Source organism: Garra rufa, chromosome 21 (genome assembly GCF_049309525.1).
Source record: "Garra rufa chromosome 21, GarRuf1.0, whole genome shotgun sequence".
NCBI lineage: Eukaryota > Metazoa > Chordata > Actinopteri > Cypriniformes > Cyprinidae > Garra > Garra rufa.
This window is the reverse complement of record NC_133381.1, coordinates 18,018,262-18,042,404: the sequence shown is the minus strand read 5'-3', so window position 1 is coordinate 18,042,404 and position 24,143 is coordinate 18,018,262. Positions and strand designations below refer to the sequence as shown.

The window sequence follows — 24,143 nt, the reverse complement described above, 5'->3', positions numbered from 1 at the left end:
AAAAATACCTCCTGTGGCAGCAGCAGGCAAATAAGGCATATTATCCAGAAGAGCTTTAAACAGAGCCTGACCAAAGCCTTGCTGACCAGGGTCTCCTTTACCGGTACTGAAATGTCAGAAACATTTATTCATTGAGCTTAATGAACAAGATACCACTGTATCTGCAACATGTTAACTGGATAGTGCAGTTCATTAGTTCTTCAATGAGAAATATCGTGAGGCTGAAGTCTCACCTAATACAAAGTGCAAGAAAGCGAGAGCATTTATGAGCTATACTGCGCCCAGCCTCAAAGAAACACGCCCTGATGATCTCCGTCAGCCGTCTCCTAGTTTTAGTCAGAAGTCCTTCCTTCCCCTCTCTCAAACTAAAGTACAAGGGATTAGGAGTTCATTAAAAGAGGCAGAAAATAATAGAGAGACTGAAAATACAGGGAGACAGTGACACCTCACCTGCAGGGTCCGTTGGAGTAAACCCCAGCCAGCCAGCAGAGGATGTCCAAAATAAGACTCTGACAGTGTTCTGAGCTCTGGCCGTCTTCTCCACGCTTACACAAACCTCTTAGCAGCTTTTCATGGAGCTCAGGAAACTGAAGCATTGCACAGCGTTGCACTCTGGGAAATAAAAGCAGACAGACAGCACATTTAGGCGATGGACTAGATGTAGTATTCCTTAAAACGCCTCTCTGAAACAGGTAATAATTCCTTTTCTTAATTTCCAAGCTTATATATGGATACACTACCATTCAAACATTCGAGTGTCAGTAAGATTTTTTTATTTTAAAGAATTTTTTTTTTTTTTTTTTTTTTATTAAGCAAGGGTGCATTGAATTGATCAATTTTTATTTGAACAGAGACCTGTTTTAATTATTTCTTAATAAATGATGGCTGCTACGAATGTACACTGCCGTTCAAAATGTTGGGATCGGTAAAAAGTCTTTTATCAAAGTTGCATTTATTTTATCAAAAATATAGAAAAAAACTAATGTTATGAAATATTAGTGCAATTTCAAATAACAGTTTTCTATATTAATATACTTTTAAAATAGAATTTATTTTTGTGATGCAAAGTTGAATTTTCAGCCTTTACTCCAGTTTTCTGTGCCACATGATCCTGCAGAAATCATTCTAATATGCTGATTTATTATCAATGTTGGAAACAGTTGTGCTGCTTAATATTATTTTGGAACCTGTGACACTTTTTTCAGAATTCTTTGATAGATAAAAAGTTTAAAAGCATTTATTCAAAATAAAAATAAAAAAATATTTTCTTTACTATCAGTTTTTAGCAATTTAACACATCCTTGCTGAATAAAAGTATTAATTTCTTTCAAACAAAGAATAATAAAATTTACTGACCCCATACTTTGAACGGTAATGTATATTGTTACAAAAATTATTTTTAAAAAGTATCACAGATTCCAAAAAATATATTAAGCGGCACAAATGTGTGTATGAAACGTGGCAGTTAAATGTTTCCAACATTTACAATAAATCAGCATATTAGAATGACTTCTGAAGGAATTCTGATTTCTGAATCATTTGACAGTAATGATGCTAATGCTGAAAATTCTGCTTTTTATCACAGAAATAAATTTTATTATAAAGTAGACTAAAACAGAAAACCATTATTTTAAATTTCAATATTATTTCACAATATTAGAGTTTCTGTATTTTTAATCAAATAAATGCAGTCGTGATGAGCAGAAAATACTTCTTTAAAAAAACATTAAAAATCTAACTGATCCCAAACTTTTAAACAGCAGTGTAGCTTCTCCTTCTCAAAGGATTAATTATTTAAATTAAATTATTATTTAAATTAAATATTTGTAAACAGTAAACAGTTATTTTTAATATATCGGAATGTTACTGTTTTACTGAATTTTTGACCAAACAAATGCAATACCTTTCTTTGGGAACAGATGTTTTCTTAAATCTCCTAATTGTGACAGACACTTCCTGGAGCAAGTCACAGCCCCGCAGGTTATCAGGCTTTTTAGGAGTAGACTGAGGGTCTGCTTTAGACGTGGAGGCCTTTTCCTGAAAAGGAGAGAGATTTTATGGTCATCAATTGGCCTTTACCTCTATGCAAAGAACACAGTGAACAGTATTTTTTTTATGAAGCAATGCAGCTATACAACCACTAGGGGTCTGTATAGCAGTGAAACAACTGAATCTCGCCCACAAACCAGCACTGAAAGCTATGACGTCAGTCTTTGCAGGAATTAGTGAATTGAAAAGCTTGAATGAACACAAAAGGATTGCACGCTTCAGTTTAAAACAGCACGTAAGTCAATTACAGCTCAAGTCAGTGTTTGTACTGTACCTTGGTGGCCTGAGCCCTCTGTAGCAGGGATGAGAGCGAATGAGCTTTACTACTGTGAGGTTTGGCTGAGGGCATCCGCACAACTGGCCTCAAGCTCTCATCCAGACCCTTATCATTCACTGCCTTAATGTGCACCAAGAATGAACGATACTTTCCCCCTGCCATGCCTAGAAAGGAACATTAAAATGTTAATGTTTATGAAAAGGAAAATGCAATTCTGTTAGTCTACTGGCACACTGCTGGATGGCAGAAAGTGGCTACTATAAATAGCTTGGGCAAACCTTTAAGGAGTTTGGGACTTGTAAGGCTCAGCATCCCTGCGTGTCCAGACAGATCCAGTCCGCTGGACAACCACACCGGCCCACACAAGATATCATCTTTGTGCTCCTGCAGGAACGGACACAGCCTGGAGCCTGAGACAGATAGAGATGCATTATTAAAGAATGCTGACAGATGTCAAACGTTTTTCAGGTGGTCAAGATGGCTTAAAAGAGAAGTTTACTTCCAGAATTAAAAATTACAGATAATTTACTCATCCCCTTGTCATACAAGATGTTTGTGTCTTTCTTTCTTCAGTCGTAAAGCATTTGTTTCTTGAGGAAAACATTTCAGGAATGTTCTCCATATAGTGGACTTCTATGGTGCCCACGATTTTGAACTTCCAAAATGCAGATAAGAGTCTTACCTAGCTAAACGATTGGTCATGTTAAAAAAAAAATTAAATCTTAAATACTTTTAAACCTCAAATGCTCGTCCTGTCTAGCTCTGCCATGCACAAGTATACTCTGTGCAGTCCTGTTCAAGACAGTTAGGGTATGCTGAAAAACTCCCATCTCATTTTCTCCTCTAACTTCAAATTCCGTCCTAAATCGCTGTTTTACCTTTTTTGTAAAGGGCGCTTGACCTTTGTTCACATTCACTTTGTAAACACTGGGTCAGTACTTCTGCAGTGATGTAGGATGATTTTGAAGTTGGAGGAGAAAATGGGATGGGAGTTTTTTGTCATACCCTAACTGTATTGAACCGAAATGCACAGAGTGCATGTAGACCTGGATAAAAAGAGTTCTGAGGTTTAAAAGTATATACATTTTTTTTTGTTAGTTTGTTATTTAGAAAATGACTAAATAACTAAGACCCTTATTCCTTGGCTGGGATCGTTTAGAGCCCTTTGAATCTGCATTTAAACTCCATTTTGGAAGTTCAAAATAGCCACCATATAAGTCCTCTATGGAGAACAAAAAAATAATTTCATTACGACTGAAGAAAGAAACACATGAACATTTTGGATGACAATGGGGCGAGTACATTATCTGTACATTTTTGTTCTGGAACTGAACTTCTCCTTTAATCATCAAGACTCTTTACCTGGCGACTCCTCAATGTCCATGAACTGGATGTCCTCTGAGAAATCATGCAGATGTGGTTGTCCATTCTTCTCTCCATTTGAGTGCAGGACGTGAGACAAGGGGAAAACAATTTGCCTGTCCACTGCCGTCTCTGCAACACAAAGTTTTACACGCCAAAACATTAATTAGGGGAATAAAATCAGATCAAACTAGCCCACAGAATCTATGGTATCCTATTCTGGTTAAGAGAGTGACCCACCATTCACTTTTCCCAGGCCTGGCGCTTTGTTCTTAAGCAGTGCGACCTGGATTTGAGGGATGTTAGTAATACTGCTGTTTAGCACAAACTTGAAGTCCACATGTCCGACCATGCAGGCTTTGGGCAAGACCAGCTCGAAAACATGCTCGTCCCAGCTGGAGCTAAGAGAGAGAGATATATTACAACCAGAACCAGAAAGAACTGTAGCATAAGAGTGTGCGGGAGATTTTAAAGGGAAAAATTTAAATTCTGTCATTAATTACTCACCCTCATGTCGTTGCAAACCTGTAAGACCTTCATTCATCTTAGGAACACAAATTAAGACATTTTTGATGAAATCTGAGAGCTTTTGACCCTGCATAGACATCAACGCAACTAGCACGTTCAAGGCCAAGAAAGGTAGTAAGGACATTGTTAAAATAGTCCATGTGACATCAGTAGGTCAACCTTATATTTATGAAGCTACAAGAATACTTTTCCGTGCAAAGAAAACAAAAACAACTAATTTATTCAACAATTTCTTTTTGCTGTTTATACAGGGTCAGAAAGCTCTTGGGTTTCATCAAAAATATCTTAATTTGTGTTCCGAAGATTAACAAAGGTCTTTTTTAGATTGGATGGACATAAAGATGAATAACTAATGACAGAATGTACATTTTTGGGTGAACTATCCCTTTAACTACCACCAGGGATTTGAGGGCGGATGTTTGTTGTATGAGTGAGAGTGTAGGCTGTTTGTGAATGCACACCTGTCACTCTGTAGTTTCCAGGTGCGTGTGTGTTGTGCTGCATCGCCGTGGTGCTGCTGGTGAAGGTGCTGTGGATGCCGCCTTTGCTGCTGTTCCTGCTGCACCTCCACCCAGCAAGGGGGCACTGTTGCACTGAAGCGTGGCGTCAGTGTTTCAAAACGTGTTAGTTCCACCAGTGAAGAAAGTGTCTCTGCGGTCAACGGCTGGTCCACTAGGAGGTCAACTCCTGCCAAAAGACACACACAGCTTACTATACTGAACATTTGCATGGGTATAAGGCAAACCAGCATTTTACTGCTAGTGTTATTTACACAGCAACATCAGATGACACAATGAACAAAGAACACAGAGGAAAATTGTCCAGAAAGCACACTGTGCATCAGCTGTTTTAAATAGACAAAATTCAATTCAACAGGACCAATTGATTTATTAAGGCTGATAGCCAAAGGGCAAATTAAATAAACTATATGAACCCCTGCGTGATGTTGGACAGATACAAAACCACACAAGGTTTATTGTGCTTCCATGTGTCACTCACCTGTGATACCTGGGCTTGAAGGATTTGATGTGGGTTTTGCTCCATCCAGTAGTTGCTCTGCCCTATTAGACAGGGGGCCGTCGACAAAAATGTCGGCATCATCGATATCATCACACACACCTCCAATTTGAAGGAAATGAAGCTCTCCACCTTCAAAGAGGAAAAAAACATCATTAAAAACTTAATAGCTCCAGAATTTTATCTTGAAATGTGTTTAAAACTAATTTTAAATTTTATAAATCTATTGCTGAAAACATGTTACAAAGATGTTTAACAGTTTTTCACAATTTTTGTGTTCAGGATATTTTGGGTGGGCCTGAAATCATGTCTTGCTGAGGCACTGGAGCCACTGAGCATGAGCCCTCTCCTAACACTATTATAACTAGAGCTAGGGCTGCAACATTTCCTTGATTCAATTAGAGTACTCGATGATAAAAAAAAAAAAAAAAAAAAAAACATGATTCCATTTTGCCTGTGTCAAGTAATCGGCAAAATACCGGAAGTGACGCATTTTTACTTATTAAACTCATTTAAAAATCATAATGAAGCATAGTGCTATTAAGAATTCACAACCGCTACAATTTAGTTGAATAAATATAGGCAATGCAGGTTTAATATGTGCTTTATTTACGTGTCAGAGCGGTTCTATTCACAGTAAATGCTGCTCCACACAAACTGTTATTATTAACATTTAGCTTTTTAAACCTCATTTCTGCACATTGTTGTGAGATTGGGTTTATTTTAATGTTCATCTGGGAACACAACGTGTGCTATTTCATCAGATTTGTAAGGCAAATCATTTATAAACATACGCAAACATAAGAGAACACATCAACATCTTTCTCAATATGCTAACTGTTAAAAATGTTTAAACCCTAACAGTGAGTTTACATGTTTTTATGTCCACATATTAAGGAAATTACAGTGGCTGTAGCTTTTGTATCATAAAGAAATGGCCAAATATTAAAGATTAAGTGGACATTTAAATTAAATGTTGAGTCAATATTAAACAAGAATTTGATCGTGCAGTAAAGTGTAAAAAAAACTCTCTGCAGTCATTTGTTATAATGTGTAATGTACATTAATACAATGTATTTTAACAGTTTTGTTCAATAAAGCCATATGATTACTTGGTTTTGATACTTTATTTGAACAAATTATTGCCTCATTACTATTATATATGAAGTTTAAGTAACTTTAAAGGATAGTTCACTTAGGTCTATTTTTATTACTACAAAAAAATTAATTATAATTTTCTGATTACTCAATTAATCAGAATAATCGACAGATTACTCGATTACCAAAATAATCATTAGCAAAAGCCCGAACTACAGTGCATTAGTATCAGTGGTTCACCCCGCTTTATTGTGAGTTTCTGTCATTACTGTTAGTTACAACTGTCTACATCTTGCTATCTTACTTCATTTACTTGGCAGTTTTCTTTATCATTAAAATTTGGCTCAGTGGTTAATAACACATTTAACACACTGCGGTGTGACAAACTCAGAACCCATACATAATACTGCTTTACACAGATTTTAAATAATTGCGTGTAGCATGTTTACAGCAAAGAAAAATATCCATCTAAACTAGAAAGTATTACGTTTTTTTTTTAATATTTTCTGGAGAAATTGTTTTCTCATGCAAAATGTTCTGGTGACAAGCCAGTCAATTTCTATTTCATAGTTTCTATGATATTCTGGATATTATCAGTTTCCGTCAGGTGAACACTAAATAAGTCAAATACCTGACTATTAAAAAAAAAAACTATATAAAAGTTCTGGCACACTTCTTTAACAACCACACAATTTATTTATTCATAAGCATATGAAGAAGAATGGTACGCAGATCATGCTTAAGGTTAAGGTTGCTTAACTCGCTAACTGCAATTCTTAATCAAACTACTGATTAACAAATACAGTGACGGACAGAAAAAAAAGCGAAAGTGAAAGGCAGGGGTGGAATTCCCCATATGTCTTGTCTCTTATTATATTACATGCACAGATGTGATAAGAATTTCTTCTTGAGCATTAAATCAGCGTATTATAATGATTTATGAAGGATCATGTGACACTGAAGACTAAAGTGTTGGCTTTTCAAAATTCAGCTATGCCATCATAGAAATACATTATACTTAAAATGCATGCTCAATAACACACAATAGCAAAGCTGGCATTAAAGCGGTCATGAACTGCCTTTTTTTTTATTATTTTGTACTGTTCCACTTGTAATGTTATAAAAATTTTCCATAGGCTATTTTCCAGGGCTGCCTTCGACTAAAGATATTTCTGGTCTACTAGTAGTCGTTCATTTCAAGCATTAGTCGACTATTAGTCGCATGTTTATTAATAAACCATATAAATCATAATAATATGCCTTTAATTGACTACATAGTCTAATAAGCACTGAAGCGTATGCATAAAGCTTGCCACAGCATACAAATATGTCAGGGAACAACAGTAAGGAGACTGCATTAACGTTTTAATAATTTGTTGATAAACTAGTGCTTTATTTGTTTTGCGTCTCATGAGATTAAGTCGGCGACACTGATTCCTCATCTCTGCAGTAATGAGTGCGCCTGTTTGCATGTTTCATACGGATTACATAATCTGAGAATGTTTTTTTTATTTGAATTGGTTCATTTGAATGTAGACATTTCACTCTCTCTTCACGCATTTCTCATGTCTGTAAGGCAAGCATACACAGAGTTCCGAAGTTTCAAATTCGTGTTCAAATTCACAAAGACTAACGCTGCGTCCTTTACACAGCTCTTTTCAAGCGGCGACTGTAGTACATCCGAATTCCATTCATACTATCCATATTCACACTATATAGAATGTACTTTTTTAACGGTCGGGAAGTAAGTTCAAATTTAAATGTAGAACCTACTAAAGCAGTATGCGATTTCGGACGCAGCACAAGATGGCAGAAAGCGCATCCAGTTGTTTTAATTATTTTACAAAAGCACAACGTATCGTTTTTGTTCTGAGTGCAAACGAATAAACGTAGAGTCTTTACAGATTTCGAAAGATGCATTACTTGTATGGCCAAAAATGACAGAGTATTTTAAAAGCAAGTGACCGCACCGGCGCCTCCATCTATCATGCAGCCAATCAAAAGAGCAATACATATTATAAAAACAGTACAGTGGACAAATGATTCACTAAACTTAACTTCTCATGAATGCAAGTGAGATGGTTTAACAGTTTTGGCCTTGTTTGAGGGTCGGCTGAGCTCACTTCAGTTAATAAGAACTTTATTGCTTATCATGGCAATGAGGTAAGTGTGGGCAGTGAGCTAAACTGAAAGAAACAGTGAACCTCCACATCTCTTATGCCCTTGTTAATGAACAACGCATGAAGAAGCGCGTATAACAGTTGTAAACAAGCATCTGGGTTGCTTACCTTTTGTGCAGGCACACAGCCGGTCGGTGCCTGAGCAGTAGGTAACAGAGACAAAGGGGTCCACCTCTTCTGTTCCCTCTTTCTTGGGTGGCTCCACCTTGGCCATCACCTCTAGGGTGGACAAGTCTAGAATCATGATGTAACCTGCCTGCGTAGTCACCACCAGGTGTCCAAGTCCGGTCACCTCTCCTCGCTTTTCCTTCCCAGCGGAAGTTATAATGCTTGGGCCAGCTATCACTGCGGACGCTACTGTCCCTGTGCCATTTTTGAGACCTGAAGGTGTAGACTCCTCTGAAGTTTCCTCTCCATCATCCTCTCTGCCATCCAGTACATCTGGCGGCAAGAGGAGGAGAGAAGTGACGGCATCCCGAGGGTCACGGATCTGCTGCACCTTCACTGGTTCCTCCTCCAGGGTCACGATGCGGGTGGAGTAATTCAACTTGTAGAGCGCAAGGTATCCGCCACCACCACTGCCCCCTAGAGGTCTGGAAGTATGGGGCTGTTGCTGGTCATGAGGGGGCAGGATAAGAGGGGTCTGAGGAGGAGAGGTGCCCGAGTGGGCGTCATGGCCATTGGCCAGTGTCTGTCCTTTGCGATGACCACAAAGGGCCGAGTGCAGACGGTTGAGGGTGTTTAACACCTCCACCTGATTGATAGCGCTAAGGGACTCTACGGAGCACGGCTGAAGACCGACTAACAAGTGTAATCCATCACTGCAGGGGGTGATGGAGTCTACATACAAGTTCTCTTCCTCCAGTGCTTTTGGCAAGCGCAAGCACTGCACTAGAGAGCCCGGCCGTGGAGCCAGAGAGCTCCACTTTTCCCCATCCAAAGGTCCGAGTCCAGCAGCTGCATCTGCAAACTGCTGGATGTACGTGATGGGAGGGTCCTGCAGCAGCAGCTGCTCGTGCGAGTCAAACTCCATCTCGATAATCTGTGGGACAGTGAAGCCCTCTTCGTGAAGCCCTTTGCTCATCAGGTTGTTCATCTGGGTGAACACCTTACCTGAAGACTTCTCATCTGCTTCCTTGATGCTGTAGAGGAGTAGTACAGGCATAGTCCTATGCACAGGGGCGGCTGGTGGTAGATTTGGGGAGCCCAGGTCTGTGGGAGGATTGCAGGACTCGATCTCCATGGGTCCCTGGTCCGGTGCAAGCCCCTCAGGGGCAGCAGTCCTTACTGGGCTATCCATGGAGCGTCGAGACGGAGGGGGACCTAGTGGAGAACTAGCTGCTGACCGGTAGCTTAGCAGTCCTCCGGCCAGCAGGCAGGGGAAGGGAATGTTGTGGTGCTCGGCCGGCCTCTCCTTTGCCTTTTCGGCTTTTGGGGGGCCCAGTGAGTGTGGAGGGTTGGCACCCAGCTCCTCTAGATCTTTAACTGTGTCCTCCAGCACACTGGCCACCACCTCCCACTGCAACTTCTCAGGCTGCTGAAGGACACTAAGAGCTGTGACTCCCAAACTCACCTCCATTGTCTCCTTCTGACCCAGTGGGCCTACACAAATTAAAGAGAACAATAAAACAATAAATAAGGGTGTTTAATGCAGGTTGGAAAATAAGTGTTGAATAGGGATGTAACGGTATTGTAAATACCGTCGTACCGCAATAGCAAATTTTTTCGATACTACCGTGGTCGCATGACTCGATAAAACCATAGTTCTTCTAAGAAAAGTTTGCTCAGGCGAATGGAGCGAACGGGAGGTAGCGGGAACTACAATTCCCATCAGCCCAGGCGTGGCCGTCATCCTTTGCGGTCTGTTGCCCGCCCCCCTTGAACGTCAAGTTCATTTTATTTTCGATATATTAGCGCCAGATCACAATAGAAGTCATTTAAGGTTATCTTTCCTATAGAACAGGTCTATACATTGTTCTTTTATTAAACAAACTAAATTGCCTTATGTTATTTATCTTATTTACACGAAGGCATGTCATTTCTGTCTCTACACTGTCACGCGTTTACAATGTCTCCTCCGCGAAAACACGGACTGGATCGCGGACTCCATTCATAAAAACCGAATTAACTAACGTTATAGCGCGAAATGCCACGGAATTTGTCGATTATTGGATTAATAAATCAAAAGTTGGTCTGTCACTTAATTCAAATCGCGATATGGACTAGTGTCTGTGAAAACTGAAATGGAGAAAGACCGTTTTAATATGAATACTGCATGTTCCGTTTGCCTCTGTCTGTATAAATGGAGAAGACACGTTTTTTTTTTGTTTTTTTTTTACAACACTCATACTGAAGCACGCGTGATGCTCCCGCTAATTTTTGGCCTTTGTATCTCACATGAACAGATAACTCAGTCTCCAAAGCTGCTGTGAGTGTCACTTTTACCGTTTCATTTGAGAAAACTAGCATCATATCATACTACGGTATACACACAGAAACTTCATGGCAACCTGTCAAAATAAAAGTACGGTTTAACATGTAACAGAACAATATTAGTCTTGTATTACTTTTGTACAGTATAATGTAGGTGTGTATATATTCCTATTTAAATAATTTACATAAAACAATATATATGATAAAAAATAAATATTACAACAAGATTAACCACTTAAGTGTAGAACAAAAATACTACAATTATTATTTAAACGTTTTAAACTGAATATAATTTTTCTTCCATGTATTGATTTTAACAGTAAACCTGTTTGTTTGCCAAAAATTAAAAGGGTTTATTTTTCATTTGATTAAAAATAAATGTCTATTCTTTCATTTGATTATCAGAAAAATAAAAACACACAAGAATTTCTAAAAAAAAAAAAAAAAAAGCAAAAGATTGTGGAGCCCTATTGTTCAAAATGTTAAAACAGAGTTTTGGACTTATTTTTCCACTGAAATGAATGTTTTCGTTACTACTCAAAGTAGGCTAAAGTACTGCGAAAAAAAAGTAACGTGGTTACATGGTTTAATAATTTTTTGTTATTAAAATTGAAAAATTGAAGTTCCTGTTTCAAAGATTACAGATAGATGGCTAATTTGTATGCCATTGATATGTTCAGTGTTCATGTAAACTGTTTAATAAACACTTCTGGCACTTTTTTCGAGTCTCTTCATTAGTTTTGTTTTTCCTGTAAATGATTCAATAAATACCGTACCGTGACATTCATACCGAGGTATTACCGTACCGTGAAGTTTTGATACCGTTACATCCCTAGTGTTGAATGAATATTCTTAAAGAATTAGTTCACTTCAAGAATTAAATTTTCCTGATAATTTACCCCCCATGTCATCCAAGATGGTCATGTCTTTCTTTTGTCAGTCAAAAAGAAATTAAAGGCATTAAAGGTTTTCCTGAAAGTGAACTAATCTTTAAATACATAAAAATCTATGTCTTAGTGTTTTTACCTGTTACCGACTCTGATCTGGAATGCTCTTCGCTGTCTGAATCCTCTATCTGGTCATCACTAGGTACAAAAACACAGGACATGTTTAATAAACACAAGTTAAACACATAACTTGCCACAAGTGTGTATATGTGGGTTTACAACCTGTCCCCCTCTAGTTTGGGTAAATCAGAGCAGCAGGTGGCCTCTTCAAGCCAAGAGAGCGTGGGCCTTCGTGATTCTGTGCCTGTGAGACTCTGCTGCTCACTGCCGGACAGAATCAGCTGCCTCAGGATGGCTGGGTCATATGGGTTCACCTCAAACTTTAAATGCACCTGCACAGGTGAGAAAAACATTGAGGTTTAGATGCACTGCAACATTCTCATCCACTTTAGAAACAAACATAGTGATGAACAACAAACCTTCATAAGCTTTGAAACATCCCAGATGCAAATCTTCCCCCTTTTGGTTGCTGTAGCAAGGAAATGAGGGCAGCTACCGAACCCATAGCACACTATTTTATCCGAACCATCTGCGCTGGGAAACTGAGCTGGGCTGGTGGCCAAGGTGACGGATAGTGGGACGTTTTGGGTGTGCTCCCCTTTCACAAATGGACAATTGGGCGAATGGCGCTCATGCTCAGACCTAAAAAAATATCAAAGGCATTACTAGGCTGGTTACAAAAAGGAGTTCACTTTGTTATGGTTCATGTTTGAGTCAGTGAGACACTGCGGCTGTATTTTAGTGGGGTGCTTCTCACCAGGGCTCATCTGTAGGTTCCCAGCATACTAAACACACGCTGCAGGTGAAGCACATGGCCCGGTCATCACCTGTGGATGCAGGCTAGAAGGAAAAAGACAATTGTTAGCGCCATCTACAGTGCAAAGAGACATTCAAAGATCTGATACAAGTGGACAAAGATGACACATTATAAATGCAATACCAGGAAAGATAATAATAAAAAGTCACATGACCCAACAGGTGCTTTAATAAGCACATCTGGTATGACAGTTTAAAAAGATGAAAGTTCACTTAGACGGTCAGGGTGAACTTTAAAATGTTAGTTCACCCAAGAATGAAAATTAGCCCATTATTTACTCACCCTCAGGGCATCCTAAGTGTATATGACTTCCTTCTTTCAAACAAATGCAATCAGTTATGTTAAAATTGTTCTGGCTCCTTTATAATGCAATGGGTGGGTGTTTCTCTTCATCAGTCCAAAACAAGTCCAATAAAGCGCATCCACCCATAATAAAAAGTACCTCACACGGCTCCGGGGGTGAATAAGGGCCTCCTGTAGCGAACTGATACATTTTTGTAAGAAAAATATCTATATTTAAAGCGTAATAATCATTTTTATCTAACTTTTGTACATGGAAGCAACTACGGGCAGATGACGTAGGGCGTAGCACATGCGCCTGTGAGTCTCGTGAAAACCAACGTTTGTTTACAGGTGCAAAGGAAGCAAAGTTTTCTGACTTTAGCAAAGAAAAACCAGTCTCCTCTTGGCTTGTATCGAAATCTACCCATATTTTTCTTTACAAAAATGTACTTTGTACTTCTAATTCGTGACTGTTGTTTTGAGCTCTCCACTTTGCATCCGCATTCGTCACTTCTGTGTAGAACTGTCAGCGCAAGCTAGAAAAAAAGAGTTTATGATGTTTTAAATATAGATATTTTCTTACAAAAACCCATTGATTCACTACAGGAGGCCCTTATTCACCCCCCCGGAGCCATGTGAGGCACTTTTTATTATAGATAGATGCACTTTATTGGGCTTGTTTTGGAATGATGAAAAGAAACACCCACTCATTGCATTATAAAGCTTGAAGGAGCCAGAACACTTTTTAATACAACTCCGATTGCATTCGTCTTAAAGAAAGAAGTCATATACACCTAGGATGCCTTGAGGGTGAGTAAATAATGGGCTAATTTTCATTTTTGGGTTAACTAACCCTTTAAAAGAAACTTGAGTTCATAATTAATCACGTTTTCCCATTTCGCTCTTTATTTCTTAACCTAACAGAATGTCCCTTTGCTGTGGCATCACCCTTTCATCCACAACACAGAGGCACTGTTCTCCCTTCAGTTGGCATGACAACAGTGAACATGGGTGAGAGGAGTAGTGTGGTCTCCTTGGTTACAAGTGCAGCTCAAACCTCCTTGGCATGCATGGTGACTCGAGTAGAGACAATACATCATGTACGTGTGTATCATCAGGAATTCCCTAATATTATAATAAAATCAAAAGCGAAACATTCATAAAATGATCTATGATCTCATAACTGACATTTCAAACATTAACTAACCTGGATTAATTTCTTGGATTCATCATGGTCTGAACAATTAGTCAAACAATCTTTAAATCTTTTTGACCCAGTTTAGGTCTGTGCTCAAAATGATTTCTCTTTCACTAGTGAAACAGGCTTTCACAATCAGTCAGTGCCAGATGCCATTAAGATGAATCATTATACAGCGAAAAGAAACCAAAAATAACATACCACACCGAAGAGAACCTGAGCAGAGAAAGCCAGGGCAAAATTTAATTGTGACAGTCGATTTGAAAAGAATCATTGCCATGGTGATAACACAAACCTGGTGATAAAAGCCTGCCTGGGCCATGGGATCAGGCTGAGCCCACCTGTAGCCAGAATGAGGCCAGGATGTGAACGTCTCTCTTCTGTTAGCTTCACTGTACATCAAAGACCTGTAAATATCACACATGCTCTTAAGTCAAACAAGAGACCTTCAGTGGTAAAGAGGCAAAAAAAGCACTTCAAATCAGCCTGGGTCCTCAAATTAATTCTTGGTTTATAGTCAAGATTTTTACATAAAAAAAAACATAATTTTGAAGTAATAGGCTATTTTCTGCCCTGTTTTTGACCCCCCTCATCAGAACACCGTTTGAATAGGTGTGGTGAATTGTACACTCAGACATAAACTTCAACTGCTATGACTGCAAAAATGAATAATTAACTCGATGCATATCAAGCAACCTGTTAGAAGAGACAACGCAATAGTGACCAAGAAAATCGGTGGGCGGGGCTAAACAGGCAGTGATGTCGATCTTCTTCTGCGGAGGCGGTGCTTATCGCAGTGCTTTACTCTATATCATAGAGTAAAACATTCCAAAAGCTGTCATTTTGACAGACTGCCTTTAATATAAGTTTTTAGTTCTGAAACTTACAGGATGTTAAGGGTGTGTTGTTTCCTTTCGCCCGGACCAAAAAGGGAAATTATACATCTGGTCCTTCTCCACTTAGTGCTCGCACTGGCATTTTTGACAGTGAACCTAAAGATACTGAACCTAAAGGCATAGTGATACGTTTTCAAACTGATTGGTCAAGTTGAATGACGTATATTTTGTGACGAAACTCACTGAACACTTCAAACAAAAGGAAAAGGTATGTTTGACTTAAAGCGGTTTAAGTTAAATGTAACTAGTGTTGTCTGTTAAACTAAGCCCGCTCATTGTTGCGTGTATTTGATTATATTTTTTACCACCTGCAAACTCACGAAGAGCTCATGAAAGGCACTTTACCTCCTTGTTGCTCCACGTTTGCCTTCTGCTCATTTTGTTTTGGACACACAGCTTGTTCCCTTCGTGAAATCATGTCACCTAGCGTCACATCTTGTCATTACCTCCTGTTTTTGGTTTATTTAGAAGTATTTAGACCGTGTCGCGTTCATATTTCAATCGAAGCACACCAGAGTTCGTTTGGATACGGACTGAGACCCATCTTTTTAGCAGCTTCAGTCCACTTGTCTGGTGCGCACCAGGGTTCGGATGGCAGCGTTCACACTTACTCAAATGAACCGCACTAACAGAGCAATCGCACCAGAGTTTGTTTTATTCAAACCAAACATGACAAGTATGAACAAACCCTTATAGTACAATGATCTTTTAGGCCCAGTTTACATTTGGTATTAAGATGCGTTTTGGTTGATCGGATCACAAGTGTACAGCGCTAAATATAGATGTAAATGGGGTGTGAAACGTTTTGAGCTTTTCCACTTTCGGCCACTTCCAGAGGTAGTCGAAAACGCATTTGCCCAGATTGCTTTCGTGGTGTAGACACTGATGTGGGTCAAATGTGTTCCAGCAACCACAAAACCACTACTCTCCGCCTACTGACCTAATTCGTATTCATTGTGAGACGTACAAGGACGTGTGCTTACTAGACAGAATTTAGACTTTGACTGGCCAAAACAAAATAAAACGAAAGTGGCTGCTCTCCACATTTTCTCTTTTGTCTGATTTTGCGAACATGTGAAATTTGTCTGAGATTATGTCTTCCATTGCTCTGAAATATCTGAAAGAGCCCAAACACATACATGTACAACTTGATCAAAAGATCAAGGCAATTTTGGTTTCTCAGTTCATTACACTCATGATAGGTTTTAAATAGTTTTTCCTTATTAGACCAAGCGGAAATACCCTATCCCTCAAATCTCAGTGACGTAATGGTTAATTGAAATGACTTGGTTTAATGATATGAATGGTGCATTCAACACAAGTCTATGAAATGAGTCATGAACTGAAAAATCTAAATTCCCTTAATCTTTTGACATATTAGAAGTCTGCACTGTAGAAACATCCTGTAAGTTTCAGAACTTTTGTGAAATGTGCCACTTTATGATGTAATAGTGTGGCTAAACACTGCCATCGCAGAAGAGGATCAACGCCTGCTTCTACATCACTTCCTGTTTAGCCCCGCCCACCAATTTGCACATGTAGTTTAAATGACAAGAGGTGAACACAGGTCTAAGCAGAAACCAAATGATATAGATGGCTCTGAATTCAACAAGAGACTGCAGTGCAAAGTTATGGCCTTCCTTCTGATCCCAACATTAAAAAAGAGTGGATGAACTTTATTTTTAATGATGATCCAGACCAAATCAGTAAGAACTTGGTCCTTTGTTCACTTCATTTTACCACAGATTTGTTTACAAACAAAGCACAATTTGACACAGGATTTTCAGAAAGATTGAAAGTAAAAGACAACGTTGTGCTGACTATATTGTATCCAACAGCAATGTCGCACCACATGGGAGTAACTGTTATTTTATAACATGCGTTGTCAGTTACAGATTGTTTGATATATACTCAGTGTTATTGTGTTTTTGACCTAAATCACAGTAGTGTCCATCTATGAAGGATGTAGGCTGTCAAACATACAAACTATTAGCCAATCATAGCAGTGGGCATTTACTTCTGAGTCTACAATCCGTCATGTTTATTCAAACAGTTCGTTCAGATGAGGGGGTAAAAATAGTAAAGAAAAAAGCCTATTACTTCGACATTATGATGTTTTTGATGTATAAATCTTAATAACATTAAAAGTGGATCTCAGAGAACAGTACAAAATAAAAAAGGCAGTTCATGAACCCATTAGATTTTTTTACCTAATGTCCACAAATGTAACCATGAACCACAAAACCAGTCGTTAATTAGCACAGGTATATTTGAAGCAATAGTAAAAAATATTGTATGGGTCAAAATTAATTAATTATCAAATTTTCTTTCATGCCAAAAATTAGGATATTAATTAAAGATCATGTTCCATGAAGATATTTTTTAAACTTCTTACCGTAAATATATCAAAACTTAATTTTTGATTAGTAATGTGCATTGCTAAGAACTTAATTTAGACCACTTTAAAAGTGATTTTCTTTTCTTTCTTTTTTTTTTGGCACCCTCAGTTTCCAGACTTTTAAATCTGTATCTCTACAAAATATTGTCCTATCCTAAAAAAAAAACCATACATCAATTCAGCTTTCAGATGGTGAATCCAAATTAAAAATAAAACTGACCCTTATGACTGGTTTTGTGGTCCAGGGTCACAAATGGAAATGGAAAAGTAATGGCACTAATCTCAAGATGCAGTATTTGAGGTAAAATGTACAATTCCGAATACTGTTATGCTATCACAAATAATTTGACAAACACAGAAGAGACCCTGTATTGTGCAGTTACCTGTCTACAGAGCGCCCAGGTCCAACTCCCAGCTCTGGCCTGCCACTCGGTAAGAGGTAGGAGAGTCTGTCCATGACCGAAGAGGCGACCGATAGGGCTGCGACATTCTGATTCAACTTTTTCAACTCGTTCACGATGGCATTTGTTACCACCTTCAGCACGTGATGAGGGAGATGGAAGGTCACGGTCGCCCACTGCAAAGTGAGAAAGACGACATTAAATTTCAACAGCATTCACAGCAAGATGGTAAAAATATCAAGCTTACAGCTTTTTTAGGAGCTTGTAACACATACAAAGCCTTTTTCCAAGCTGAGCTGCCTAATTTCAGGCCGAAGTGTTTAAATATTTCTAAACTGAAAACAGGTCTGAACAAGCTTGTTCACAACAATCCTTGCTTATTTGAACTTCCACTCTCTTTTAAACCTAGAAAAACCTTGGATGTTTAAACATGAAATAACCTGACACGCAATCTGTGCTCTTTCCAAGAGCCAGGAAAGTTCCAGAACTCAGTGCAGTGGCCTGACAGGGGTCAATGGAGAGCTGAGTGAGAAATCCATCACCGTAGCTGACGCTCATTGTTACAGCAGTGCGATCTGGATGTCCGCCAAATTACGGAAAAAAGGGTGCTTGGATGACTACACAAGGGAAGGCTGCACTTACTTTCATTTTTTTTTTTTTTTACCACATGGGGCTGATGCCGTGGTCCAATGCGAAACTGCATGAACAGGACTGCAGTAATATGCTGATGGCTTGGAGGACGCAGGGGAGAAACATGCCGTCATTAACCGCAGAGGACCATTTATAGAAAGAGAGTGCTGATCTAGGATCAGTTTCATTCCTCATATCTAGGTGAACATGACTCATGCGAAACAGTTCCTAGATCAGCATTTATGAGGGGTCCTTAAACACATAACTCTTTTTTATTTATTGCATTTTGTTTATTTATTTGGATTATTGGATTTATTTCATTATTTCGTATATTTAAATATTAAATAACATTTTATGAATAATTAACAGTTTTATATTGCAGGTTGTTGTTTTTACATTTGTTGTACATTGGTTCAATTATAAAAACATTTTTATTTAATTTATTTTTATTATATTTTACTTTTACTGTTTCTTATTCTGCAAGTATATTTATATTTGTTGTACAATGTTTACTGGTATTGTTTTTTATTATTACTGGCACAATACTTATATATTTAACATATTTAATCATTCTAATATGCCGATTTGCTGTACAAGAAACTTGTTAATTGTTAATATTATCAATATTTAAAACATCTGTGTAATTTTTTATATATATAATATTATTAATAAATTTTTTTTGGGGGGGGGGGTATAGAAATTAATACTCTTATTTAGCAAGGAGGCTTTAAATTGATCAAGTGATGATAAAGACATTTATAATGTTACAAAAATCTATTTTAGATAAATGCTGTTCTTCTGAACTTTTTATTCATCAAAGAAACCTGAAAAAAATCTCTTTTTGAGCAGCAAATCTGAATATTAGAATGATTTTGTAGGATCATGTGACTGGAGTAATGATGCTAAAAATTCAGCTTTGAAATCACAGGAATAAATTACATTTTAAAATATAATTCAAATAGAAAAGTTATTTTAAATAGTAAAAATAATTCAGAATTTTAGTATTTTGCTGTACTTTGGATAAAATAAATGTAGGCTTGGTGAGCAGAAGAGACTTTAAAAACATTAAAAGTCTTACTGTTCAAAAACTTTTGACTGGTAGTGTAAATGTATTTAAAACAATTATCCCAAAAAACATTGAAACTAAAAATGTCTCATGAAAGAGAACAAAACTGCACTTAAGAGGGAACAAAAGCAGAAGAAAGTGATCTGTTTAACACAATTCAGCTGCAGAGAATCCTGAGACGATCTAAAGTCACACCCAATCATGCGTTACACTTTAAACTGAGTGTTCCTCTCTGCTCTTCACTTTGCATTCCTACAGTAGCAGTCGTGACTGTAAGTATAAAGACAGAGGGAGTCTTAAGATGGACCTCAGCTCTGACAGACTTCACTGGCACAGGTGCATTAGTGGGAGTCTTTGATCATCCTCCTGTTACTGCAGGGCTCCTGATACACCTCAGAGCTCTGCAGCACCGCTGTTCAATACAGCCTGTGTGTGTCTGCACAGTTCAGTCACTGTGAGGATGGGTCTCATGAATAATCTATACGCTGTAATGCTACATGACTCAACTATTCTTGCTTATTAACAAACACACGCAAACACACACACATTCAGATTGCATTACATCAGCAAACATGTCGCCACACACAGTGCCGCGAGGTTTTAATCCAACTTTATATGACCCACAAATTCAAGAAAGGAAAAGTAGCTTGCCAGAAGCTCTGCAGCACTGAAACATGAAGCCAAATCCCAGCACTGCACAATAATGAATGGATAGGCAATACTATCAGCGTGTGTGTTTGTGAGAGAGAGAAACACTCCTGTGATTGAAGAACACTTTAAGAACGTATTCCACAATCAAATCAAAGTCACATCAGATCCAGCAATGAATTCATTTAAAAAATTTGTGATAGGACAAAATACGCTTTCTATGGAAGCCTGTTTCTGGTTCAGATTAAATAAGGGCAACTTAGCAATGAAGTTCTAATTAGGAAATAAAGTCACAATCGTGAGAAATCAAGCAACAATTGTAAGACATGAAGTTGCATTTGTGAAATATGAACTGCACAGAGTACGCATGGGCATCACAAAGCTAGATAAGATGAGCATTTGAGGTTAAAAAGTATAGAAATTGATCATGTCGCTAGATAAGACCCTTATTCCTCGGCTATGATTGTGTAGAGCCCTTTGAAGCTGCACTGAAACTGCATTTTTAACCTTCAATCCCTTGATCACCACTGAAGTACACTATATGGAGAAAAATCCTGGAACGTTTTCCTCAAAAAACAATTTTTTGTGACCGAAGAAAGAAAGACATGAATATCGGGTAAGTAAACGATCAGGAAATTTTTATTTTGGAAGTGGAGTAATCCTCAATTATGAGGCAATTATGTGAAAGGCACAATTTTGAGTTATAAAGGCATAACTATGAGAAATAAAGTCACAGTTGTCAAATATAAAGCCAATTATGAGAAATATAGTTCCAATTTTAATCTTACATTGCTATAAAGATAAAATTGTGAGATCTTAAAGTAATAGTTCATCAAAAAACTAAAATTAACCACGATTTACTCACCCTCAAGCCATCTGAGCTGATATGACTTTCTCCTTTCAGACGAATACAATCAGAGTTATATTAAAAAATATTCTAGCCCTTCCAAGCTTTATAATGGCAGTAAATAGCTTTTGAGATTCAACAGTCCAAAAAAAGAGGATGATGTAGGAGTAACACAAGGTCTGGTGAGAATATGCTAGTCTCACAAGAACCATGTTTTCTTTACAGCAAAGGAAAACTAGTCTCCTTTTGGCGGACAGTGTTCTCCGCTGATCACATAATTCAGTGGAGAACTAATAGAAATTATTAAGAACGTGAGAATAACCATCTGTTCTCAGATGCAATAACAAGAGTTCTCTCTCGGAATACTTTTCTTCTGTGTTTGTTTAGACTAGTTTTCGAAACAGCACCACCACTCTCATCCTTTTGTGCAACAGCAATTGCTCTGGGCATGTGATGTAATGCTCAAATTTTATTGGACGGCCGTGTTTTCGTTTTGCGGAACTGAAGAAATTTGTCAGACTGGATGATAAAAAAACATTTGCATTTTCGGTGCGCGAATGTTCGCAATCTATGTGGAAGCATCCATAGGAATCTGTTGATTTATTTCAGCATAAATCAACAGAATAACTCAACATTGCCTGCAATATCGGTTTTGCTTTTTCTCGCTCAGTGTGAAAAAGCCTTAAAGGGAGTTTTTTTACCTACCCTAACTGTCTTGAACCGGAATACACAGAGATCAGACAGAGCTGGACAAGTTGAGCATTGAGGTTAAAAAGTATATAAACTGTCAGTTTTTTTTTTTTTTTTTTTTTAGAAAATACCTTTCTTCCTCCATTGGGATCATTTAGAGCCTTTTAAAGCTGCATTTTGGAAGTTCAAACTCGCAGGCATCATAGAAGCCCACTATATGGAGAGAAATTCTGAAATGTTTTCCTCAAAAAACAATTTCTTTACGACTGAAGAAAGAAAGCCATGAACATCTTGGATGACAATGGGGTGAGTAAATTATCGGTACATTTTTGTTCTGGAAGTGAACTTCTTTAAGGTGCAACTGTGAGCTATAATGCCATTATTATTAGTTACAATTGTGAACCACAAAGTCACAATTCAGATTTACAATTAATGGTAAAGAGGTCATTATGACAAATTAATTACCTCAATTAACTTTATAAGTAATTACCTTTACTTTTTTAGGTAATTGAGTCAACTGTCTTGACTCACAGAAAGATCAAACCTTTAGTAGGTTAGGTTGATTATTCATCAGGCTATTTATATTTCTACACTTTGTACTTTTTTTACAACTCTGTGATTACAAAAACATCATAACGATTAGAACAATGAGATTATTTATGAATAAAGCATCCTCCTCTCTTTTAGACTCACCTTTGCCACTTTGTGATTGGCCGCCGTCTCATGTGAGGTATTCTCCAGGCCTTCTTTGAGCTGGGTGAGAAAGAGATCATAGCCCTCCGTGTTGGAAACATCCACCTTCTCCATACAAGCGTACAACATCTGCTGAGCCTGCAGGGAAACAGGAGGAACATTTTAATTTCACGTTTACCACCTATTCAAACCTCAGAGGTGCAGAATATAAGTCATTCATCTATATACAGAGCGAAACACTCCTAGGAAAGGAGTTGAATGTGACAGTCAATCACAGTTAAGGCAAATGCACTGTGATGGCTTCATCGAGTTTGTATTTTCTAGTGTGGATACCAAATGATGGTGTTGAAGTGTTATGCCATTAGACTTCTTCAGACTATTAAGGGATATTGATCTCAATAGACCAATAGCACAGGAGTGATGGTACTTTCTACTTCAGGAAACATTAGATATTACAGATATTAGATATTGCTGTGTGTCTTTTACTGAATGCTAACGCCTTATATTACTCACTACCTCTGAATAAGAATAAAGCACATCACAGGGATGTTTAGCTGACGTTTCAAACAAAACAGCATCTGTTGGCTCCACCTAGAGATTTTCAACTATTCATGCTATTTTTGTATGCCAAAACAACTCATAAAAAACGGCATGACAATATAATTTTAGATGAGTACAGAAGTGAAAATCCGCCCCAGAGCTTACGAAGACTAAATATAAAGGTAGGCCTCATTCGGGACATTATGTCTCATCCATTTTATCATGTCGAATCAGTAGCATAAAAACAATAAACTAATCACAACCATGTTATGTTATTAAAAATCCTATATAAACAAATTTACTTCTAGAGCTGCGCAGTGAAGACTCATGTTTACACTTCAGTTCTCACATTTCACTGTACATGTTTATGAATGGCTTTTTTTTTTAGTTGAGTCACATGACTCAGGCACTTCAGTCAGAGACTAGGGAACTCCCAAGTTAACTCATGTGACCTAGCAGAACAGATCTGGCTCCCATGAGGAACAGCTCATGGCCTGCAGAAGTTTGTTTTGACATCAATGGCCTCTATTGTGTACTGGAAAATATCATCTCAGACAAATGCACATGTAGATCAAAACTGGATTTTAAACATTAGAAGCAAGATACGCACATCACTTTTGCATTTTTAGTCTCTTTAAAAAGTGGGCACTCAAAGAAACAGACAGTGGGTTCATTAAAATTAATTTGAATTGCTTTTTACAGCATATGTACAATTCTAGGGGAGGGTGATATGACCAAAGTATTAGTAATTTTATTTTACAGTAACAATATGTTTCACGACATCACGACGAGGTCTTTATAATTTCCATTTTTTTGATACCATAGAAATTTCATAGTTTTTTGTCACTAGTGTTAATATCACAAAAAACTAATACTAGCCTAAATGCAAAGGGAAAAGAAAATCTCAATGTCAATTGAATAAGAATGAGAAACTAAAAACAATAGGACAAAAAAGCTGCAGTAGGACAAATAAAAAAATGCTACATACATTGTAAAAAGTAATCAAATGTATAAAAACACTGCATATTCTTCACTGTGTACATTAAATATATATTTCTTCTTATTAAAGTTAGAAACGTGATTTAG

The 24,143-nt window shown here is 37.8% G+C and overlaps 1 protein-coding gene across 1 annotated transcript in view; it reads right to left on the bottom strand.

Annotated features, from left to right (window-relative positions):
* birc6 (baculoviral IAP repeat containing 6) overlaps positions 1 to 24,143 on the bottom strand; it is a 130,387-nt gene that overhangs the window by 97,406 nt on the left and 8,838 nt on the right. The window contains exons 3-20 of the mRNA XM_073827622.1: positions 22,518 to 22,655; positions 17,926 to 18,119; positions 14,544 to 14,655; positions 12,709 to 12,791; positions 12,371 to 12,593; positions 12,114 to 12,283; positions 11,971 to 12,029; positions 8,620 to 10,113; positions 5,216 to 5,365; positions 4,678 to 4,903; positions 3,929 to 4,089; positions 3,689 to 3,820; positions 2,605 to 2,736; positions 2,324 to 2,490; positions 1,904 to 2,037; positions 451 to 612; positions 234 to 365; positions 9 to 106 (exon numbers count right to left, since the gene is read on the bottom strand). Coding sequence (XP_073683723.1) covers positions 9 to 106; positions 234 to 365; positions 451 to 612; positions 1,904 to 2,037; positions 2,324 to 2,490; positions 2,605 to 2,736; positions 3,689 to 3,820; positions 3,929 to 4,089; positions 4,678 to 4,903; positions 5,216 to 5,365; positions 8,620 to 10,113; positions 11,971 to 12,029; positions 12,114 to 12,283; positions 12,371 to 12,593; positions 12,709 to 12,791; positions 14,544 to 14,655; positions 17,926 to 18,119; positions 22,518 to 22,655 — 3,967 coding nt within the window. The remainder of the gene's footprint in view (positions 1 to 8; positions 107 to 233; positions 366 to 450; positions 613 to 1,903; positions 2,038 to 2,323; positions 2,491 to 2,604; positions 2,737 to 3,688; positions 3,821 to 3,928; positions 4,090 to 4,677; positions 4,904 to 5,215; positions 5,366 to 8,619; positions 10,114 to 11,970; positions 12,030 to 12,113; positions 12,284 to 12,370; positions 12,594 to 12,708; positions 12,792 to 14,543; positions 14,656 to 17,925; positions 18,120 to 22,517; positions 22,656 to 24,143) is intronic.